Consider the following 7,139-nt stretch of genomic DNA (forward strand, 5'->3'; position numbering starts at 1 on the left):
AGACACTGTGCTACAGAGAAAATAAGTCGTAGGGTTAATGGGATCGTTTCCTTATGTCCAATCAGAATCCAGCCTTAGCCTTTTCCTGCCTTTTGATTGGATGTTGGACTGACGTAATACCGTACAGTGCAGGGCAATGCAGCGCTGGTGCTTCACACGCCGAGGTGAGCCCGATGACGCTTAAACGTGCATTCACCACTTTTGCTGCATCGCTCCAAAGTTGGTCCATTGGTAAGACCACAGTTGATCACTGGCGGTGTTGTTTTGAAAGCTGTTGCGAGGTCGGAATGCATGGAAGCAAAGTTGCTCCTCCGCGTCATAACAGTAGCCTTGTGTTTTGCAGTAACTCTTCTGTATGAGAAAGGTAAATCCAGATCGGGTGGTCAAACTGCAGTCTAGCCTACCTTCACTTAAGCCCATGTTTAACGTCTGGAGCTGTTTTAAACGTTGTCATTAATCATACATGACGAATTAAAGTTATAAATATTCCTGTTCAGACCCTTATTTTGTTGTTGTACTTAATGTGTGTACTACTATGTGACGTAGCACGCAAAATCTCTGACGTATGTGTTGTGGCTACAGAGAGGAGGAGCTCGGATTAAGTTTTGATAATCCTCATATAACGGGAACGTGATTGTATTTAGCGCCTTTTGGTTGCTGTTTTTGCTGAATGCGTGCAGACATTAAGATATCTGAGACTCAGTTTCCTAACAACTGCCACCAGGAATTATGTCCCACACGAAGAAAAGTAAAAAAAAAAAAACAGGCTAGCTAGACAAGTAGCTAGATTTTGGCTAATGTCAGCTAGCTAGCTGGCCAGTTGAACGCTTAGCTAGTTGACAGTAAATAAATGCAATTTGCCGACGCGGTTCTTGCTTAACAAATCCGGTTTAATTTTTGTACCGCTCGATCATGTTGGTGAATCCCACCCGAGGATACCACTGGTCAGACGCGGAGACGAGAGCACTGTTGACTATTTGGGGAGAACACGACGTGCAGACGGCGCTGGACGGAAACTTCCGAAACAGTCACGTTTACCGCGACGTGGCTGGCCGTCTGGGGGACATGGGCTACGATCGGACCCCGGATCAGTGCCGGGTGCGAGTTAAGAGCCTGAAAAGACAATATTTCCAGGCGAAAAAGGCCTCGAAGAAAAACGGCCACTATGCCAAGATCTTCAGGTTCTACAAAGACATGGAGAGGATCCTGAGCAGCAGGTCGTCAGCAGGGCTGGATGCTCATGATCTAGACGGCATGGGTGCTGAAGGAGACGAGACCATGGACGGCACTGAGGAAGATGGAGAGAGTGTGGACCAGCCCCACGAGTCAGACGTGGACGGTGCAGGAGAATGCTCAAACATGGAGTACCCTGTGAAAATCGAGTATCCACCTTACCCCATCCCAGTGACTGTGGGCAGCTGCAGCAGTAAGTCCTTCTCTTGTCACTTACCAGATCACAGTACTCAGAACATGCACAATGGCATATCCATTCACCTTCTCTCCACTTGTTATCTCGCATATATGTTGTTACAGATGTACAGGATATCCCGGCAAAGCAGACTGAAGAACAGACCACCACCATGCCGTCCTCTGCAGGAAACAGGCGGCACAAAAAGCGTTTTGCGAACCTGTCGCTGGAGAAACTTATGGAGAAGTTTCTGGAACAGAGTTTGGAGGCAGAAGAGAACTTCTACAGACTTGAGGAGCAGCGGCTCCAAGCCGAGGATCTTCGTAGGGAGACAGAACACACAAGAGAGATGCACATGTTGCAGATGCTGGGCCAGATGTTTGCTGGTCTCACCACACCCACGGTCACATCGTCACCTGCTCCTCAGTCCGCTCGTAACTCAAAGACTGGTCCCTCTGTAACTCATGCACGTCCATTTGGTGGCAGCCATAGCCATCAAACCTGCCAGGTTGATTATGCCACCCCGAGTCCGCCAGCTGCTCCAGGTCTGCGCAGGACTGACACCATTCACTACTGACCTAATGTTTTCTGGTTTCAGTTAGCCATATTTGAACGCTGATTAGGTCTCGTACATCTGGCCAGTTCAGCTTAATATATATTTTGCTTTCTTTTTTGTTTCTGGTTTGAGTGGCATTTAGAGCTGGAGAGAACTGCGCTTCCAGAATTTGCATATCCATTCACGTTGTGAATCATCAACCTAATCTGAAAAAGTATCACTTGAACTTGATATTAGTCAGATATCAAGGGAAATGTATTTTTCTTTTTAGCGTAGAGCTAAGGAAATGGTATGATGGCCAGAAGCAGTCATTCACATTATTGTGGTCTTGTCTTTAGTTATCGAGCGGACTTTTTCCCTGGGAGGGGTCGCACACAGAAGCATGGACATCCTGCCATTGGTTAAAAATATCATTCCTCCGCTGACGTCTAAAAAGCACAAGGGTCAAGATGGTCGCATAGGAGTCATTGGAGGATGTCAAGAGTAAGTAAGAGCTACAGTTTAAGGGGCAGCAGATGATAAATGTGCACCAGCTCTTTCTCTTTCCCATCAGTAATTCTCTTCTGTTTCATTAGGTACACTGGAGCACCCTACTTTGCTGCCATTTCTGCACTGAAAATAGTACGTAGTGTAATTTGTAAGCAAATATTTGCACAAAATAAATGGGACAATTTAATGTTAGCCTGTCACTGTCGTCGTTTGTTTTTTTTCCCCTTAGGGTGCGGATCTTTCCCACGTGTTCTGCACCAAAGATGCTGCCACTGTGATTAAATCTTATAGTCCTGAGCTCATAGTTCATCCTGTGCTGTGAGTGCATTAATCTGATTATCTAATCTGATTATTACATCTACACTCACTAGTGATTAAAGTGCTCTTCTCTCTCATGTTGAAACTTACAGAGACAGCCCCAATGCTGTGCAGGAAATAGAGAAATGGCTGCCGAGGCTTCATGGTTTGGTGGTGGGGCCGGGCTTGGGCAGGGAGGACAAGCTTCTTAATAATGCAAAGGTAAGAGGAAATGTGGGTTAAGCAAAAGGTCAGTTGGCTTACTTACCTACTTATATGTGAAAGCTGTTTACTGTGCATAATGTCTAATGATAATACTTTGTAGGAGGTTATTGAAAAGTCAAAATCAAGAGGAATTCCAATAGTCATTGATGCAGTAAGTAGATTTCTTTCTGTTAAATTAGAAACATACAAAATAGGCATGACACAGATGAAAGTATAATGTTTTGTACATGTTTTCCTACAGGATGGACTGTGGTTAGTTTCCAAAGAGCCGTCAGTCATTCAAGGTTATCAGAGAGGAATCTTAACGCCCAACTTCATGGAGTTCAGTCGTCTCTATGAGGCAATGGTGAGAGATGTGTTCAAAGTGTCTAGATATTCAGCATGTGTGTTTTTTTGTTTTTTTTTTCTTTTTCTTTTTCTCCCCCCTCTAACCATTATTCATTATTATTCTTAGTCATTTATGTAGGCTGGTGTTATCATATAGAAGTAAACAATGAAATAACATGATAAAATGTTTAGAAAATCTGAACTGAGTTCCACACTTTTGATTACAGCACCATCAGCCCCTGGACAGCACTGACCTCAGGGTCACGGCCCAGCAGCTGAGCATCGCACTGGGTAACGTGACTCTGGTTTTGAAAGGGGAGGAGGACATCATCACTGACGGGAACCAGGGTCAGTCATTTTAAACCCGATCATTTCCCCTTCTGTGTGCAGTGTCGTTAAAAACACAGTCGCTTATTTTTGTTGTCTTGGCCTCCCATTGTCTCCAGTGATAACATGCAGTCAGGAGGGAAGTGGGCGTCGCTGTGGAGGACAGGGAGATCTGCTGTCGGGCTCTCTAGGAGTCTTCTCCCATTGGGCTTTCAGTTCATCCCTAAATGCAACTGAAGGGTAAGCTTGCCGCTTGATCATTTTCTGGATCACACACACACACAGACACACAAGTATTAGTGATTTTATGCAAGTGTTTGTTTCTCCAGTATGAATCCTACACTGGTGGCTGCTTTCGGCGCTGCCTCACTGACCAGGCAGTGTAACAATCAAGCCTTTCACAAGTACGGCCGTGCCACCACCACCTCTGACATGATCCAGGAGATCTGTGCCGCATTCAAGAAGCTGTTTGAAACCTGAACTGCTTCGTCTGTACTCTGGGCTTTCAGCTTCATTCCAGCCCTGTGCGGCTACATCTGATTTCTCTCCCTTAAGAAAGAAGGGATGCACAGTTAATATCAGATACCTGTACACACTGATTCTTCCTAGGGATTATTTTGCATACACACTTTTTTTTTTAGTGTCCACCACTGTCCACATCTGCCTGCTTTATTTTCCATCACTCTCCTCCACAAAACAACACCTGAAACTGAACTAGTAGAGTCCAGTGTGAGTACACAGCTTCGTGTTGTGCTGCTTAGAAACAAACTTTTCAGAAAGTATTTCAATGAACAGATGATGCAGTGAGATTTACTCCAAACGTGTCTATTCACCCTCATTTACTGCAAATATAGGTGTTATTGCAAGACTGAAAGTTGATGGTGTGCTGAATAGTGAATGACTCAGTGATCTATTGTAGATTAACAATAATTATACCACAGCGCTGCTGAATTTTCAAATCTGATTTCTCGGAAGGTGTTGATTCATTTTCTATAGCAGCAGCTCTTACAGTAATTCAAATCACATGTTTATATTAATGCACTTATTATAATATGTTATCTTTTCTATAGTAACTTGCACAGGATCTTGTGTGTTGGATGCTCCACACAAATGGATTTTAAAAAGGTGTGTAATTGTTGATATGGTGAAGTTTTCTGTGAGGAAATGTTTTTTGTAGCATTTTTTTGGAAGGAGTCTCCAGTGTCAGTGCTTTGTAACAGTCAGAGGAAAAGCTGTTCCTCGAAGTTTAACCACAGAGGAAAGTCTTCATGTCATAGGATGTGGCAGCTTCTCGAAAACATGGCAAACTGCCTAGGTTTGTCTTCTTAATTTCAGTAGAGAGAGAGAAAAAGAAATGCTGGTGAGGAGACGACTGTTTATAGCTGTTATAAGCGATAACAGGAACTAATTTTTTTTCACGGACGTTCCACAACATTAAACGTGACTGTGAACATAAAAAGTATGACCTACCCTTTTTTTATAATTAACAAAATTGTCAATGTTGGCAAATTGCTGTGGTATAAGATGAATAAAATACTTTTGGACTTGCTTCCTTATTTAGTATTCAGATCAACTCCTTTATTCAAATGACTTTTTTACAGGCAGCAAGTCCTGGGATCCCTAATCCTGTGGCAGTTCTTTCTTTCCACCAGAGATTTCTATCTTAACAAAGAGATGTTCAGATAAATGTTCAGCTATCAAACAAGACAGTTGGAAAGTAAATCAAAGTCTATAACAAACCCCATTCACAGCATTTTCACTGGTGACACGTCCCGTATCGTTCAATAATTGTGGTGCTCTGTGCTAATTTTATATATATATATATATATATATATATATATATATATATATATATATATATATATATATGAGGGTCATACATGATACATTATGGACAGATACCAAACATATTTCTTTTTATTTAGAAGTACAATGTTTTGTCAGGTTTTCTCTTGGCTTATTCAACCAACCAATGTCATGAATGAATCATGGATAAACCATTTGTATGTGAAGTGTTTAAAAGTAAATCCTGATGCTCTTACATTCTGGCCTCCCTGTACAGATATTACATGGTTCCATTAATTCCTCCCTTTCCCCTCGTAAAAATGTCCATGCAGATCCTAATATATTTTTCTTAATAGCCTTAAACATTACAGTAAATGGCAATTTGTGCACAAGTTTCAGATGACTGACCATCAAAACAATAGCAGTGGTAAAATGTTGCTTCATTACAAGAATGATTTCAACATTTACATTCAGACTGTGTTCATCATTCATCAGATGCACTTTTTTTGAAGCATATGCCTTTTTATTTATTACAAAAACATAAATCCAGAATAATCACTTTACATGAGTTCCCCAGTGGCTTATGCCATTTAGTCTTCAGGTTTAATCCTTAACATGCCTAATAATCTCAAAGCAGAAGTAGTGTATGATGGTTGTTTTTTTTAGCAGTTGGATTTTCTTGGCAGATTTTCTTTCTAATAAAGTCTCTGAACTCAGTTAATTTGTGTGTTTTCATCTTTAGCAAACATATTTACATTTGTTCAGATGTTCCACATGTGTGGAAAAGTAGTATCTACAGTTGAGGTTAAAAGTTTACATCCCCCTTTCAGAATCTGCAAAATGTTAATTTTACCAAAATAAGAGGGATCGTACAAAATGCATGTTATTGTTTATTTAGTGCTGACCTGAATAAGATATTTCACATAAAAGATGTTTACATATAGTCCACAAGAGAAAATAATAGCTGAATTTATAAAAATGACCCTGTTCAAAAGGTTACATCCCCTTGATTCTTAATACTGTGTTGTTACCTGAATGATCCACAGCTGTGTTTTTTTTGTTTAGTGATTGTTGTTCATGAATCCATGTAAACTTGTAAACGTTTGACCTCAGCTGTAACTGTACACCTTCATAGTGCACCAGCCTTTCCCTGTAGCCTTAATAAAAGCGCTGCTGCACCTGATCCACCACTGTTCACTGGTCCTGCAGTACAGAGGGAGCACAGTACAGTGTGGCAGCCTCACACCCAGTGTTCCCAGGTGCTACATTGCAACCCTGACCAGGATAAAGTGCATACTGAAGATGAATGAATGTGCTGTGCTGAGAATGAATCCCACCAAAGTCACTTCAGGTTCCTTTACATAGTGAGACTGACATTTTGTGCAGAGCAGCAGATGGGCTGCAGTCTATACTCTTTAGCATACTCTAACAAAGTGACCTATATTGTAGGTGTAACGAGTAAAGTAGCAACTGGGCATATTTGCAAAGCAAATAGCTAACTAAATGTTACACTGCCATTGAGAGAAATCTGACTACATCCAAAACCACATGCAAGTTGGAGTATATGCGGTTTTGCCAGTGAGGGGACTTTTATTGTGACAAACCCCACTTCCGCTGGGGTCCTTTGGAAATCCCTTATGAGTTGCTGTATTTCTTCAGCCAAATTCAGGTGGCTAACGTGAGTTAGTTCTGCCGTAGATGCTATCGAAAAAGACGTGGAAATTT

The 7,139-nt window shown here is 41.6% G+C and overlaps 2 protein-coding genes across 5 annotated transcripts in view; both read left to right on the plus strand.

The window, feature by feature from the left end:
* The first annotated feature begins 27 nt into the window (after positions 1 to 27).
* Positions 28 to 6,130, plus strand: naxd (NAD(P)HX dehydratase). Of its 4 annotated transcripts, XM_026912669.3 has the most exons (11): positions 379 to 1,426; positions 1,534 to 1,953; positions 2,303 to 2,447; positions 2,540 to 2,585; positions 2,683 to 2,771; positions 2,864 to 2,972; positions 3,076 to 3,126; positions 3,217 to 3,321; positions 3,530 to 3,650; positions 3,749 to 3,869; positions 3,959 to 6,130. In XM_026912669.3, the coding sequence occupies exons 1-11, from the start codon at positions 913 to 915 to the stop codon at positions 4,107 to 4,109; spliced, it is 1,872 nt and encodes a 623-aa protein (XP_026768470.1). In that variant the 5' UTR covers positions 379 to 912; the 3' UTR covers positions 4,110 to 6,130. The 4 variants fall into 4 exon arrangements, with proteins under 4 accessions (XP_026768474.1, XP_026768471.2, XP_026768473.1 ...); XM_026912673.3 differs by lacking the exons at positions 379 to 1,426; positions 1,534 to 1,953 and adding an exon at positions 28 to 164; XM_026912670.3 differs by lacking the exons at positions 379 to 1,426; positions 1,534 to 1,953 and adding an exon at positions 116 to 231.
* An 896-nt stretch (positions 6,131 to 7,026) lies between these two features.
* Positions 7,027 to 7,139, plus strand: part of eaf2 (ELL associated factor 2) — an 8,225-nt gene continuing 8,112 nt past the window's right edge. Inside the window, exon 1 of the mRNA XM_026947469.3 lies at positions 7,027 to 7,139. This exon is cut by the window's right edge and continues 150 nt beyond it. The gene's annotated coding sequence lies outside the window, so the exon portion shown is untranslated.

The sequence above is a fragment of the Pangasianodon hypophthalmus genome, chromosome 5 (genome assembly GCF_027358585.1).
Source record: "Pangasianodon hypophthalmus isolate fPanHyp1 chromosome 5, fPanHyp1.pri, whole genome shotgun sequence".
NCBI classification, from domain to species: Eukaryota; Metazoa; Chordata; class Actinopteri; order Siluriformes; family Pangasiidae; genus Pangasianodon; species Pangasianodon hypophthalmus.

What these genes read in the sequence shown, in the direction of transcription:
- naxd (XM_026912669.3), top strand. Translation starts at nt 913, where the DNA reads ATGTTGGTGAATCCCACCCGAGGATACCACTGGTCAGACGCGGAGACG. An exon ending in GACTGTGGGCAGCTGCAGCA is followed by an intron (nt 1,427 to 1,533) that starts GTAAGTCCTTCT and finishes ATGTTGTTACAG; the next exon opens with ATGTACAGGATATCCCGGCA. An exon ending in TCCCTAAATGCAACTGAAGG is followed by an intron (nt 3,870 to 3,958) that starts GTAAGCTTGCCG and finishes TTGTTTCTCCAG; the next exon opens with TATGAATCCTACACTGGTGG.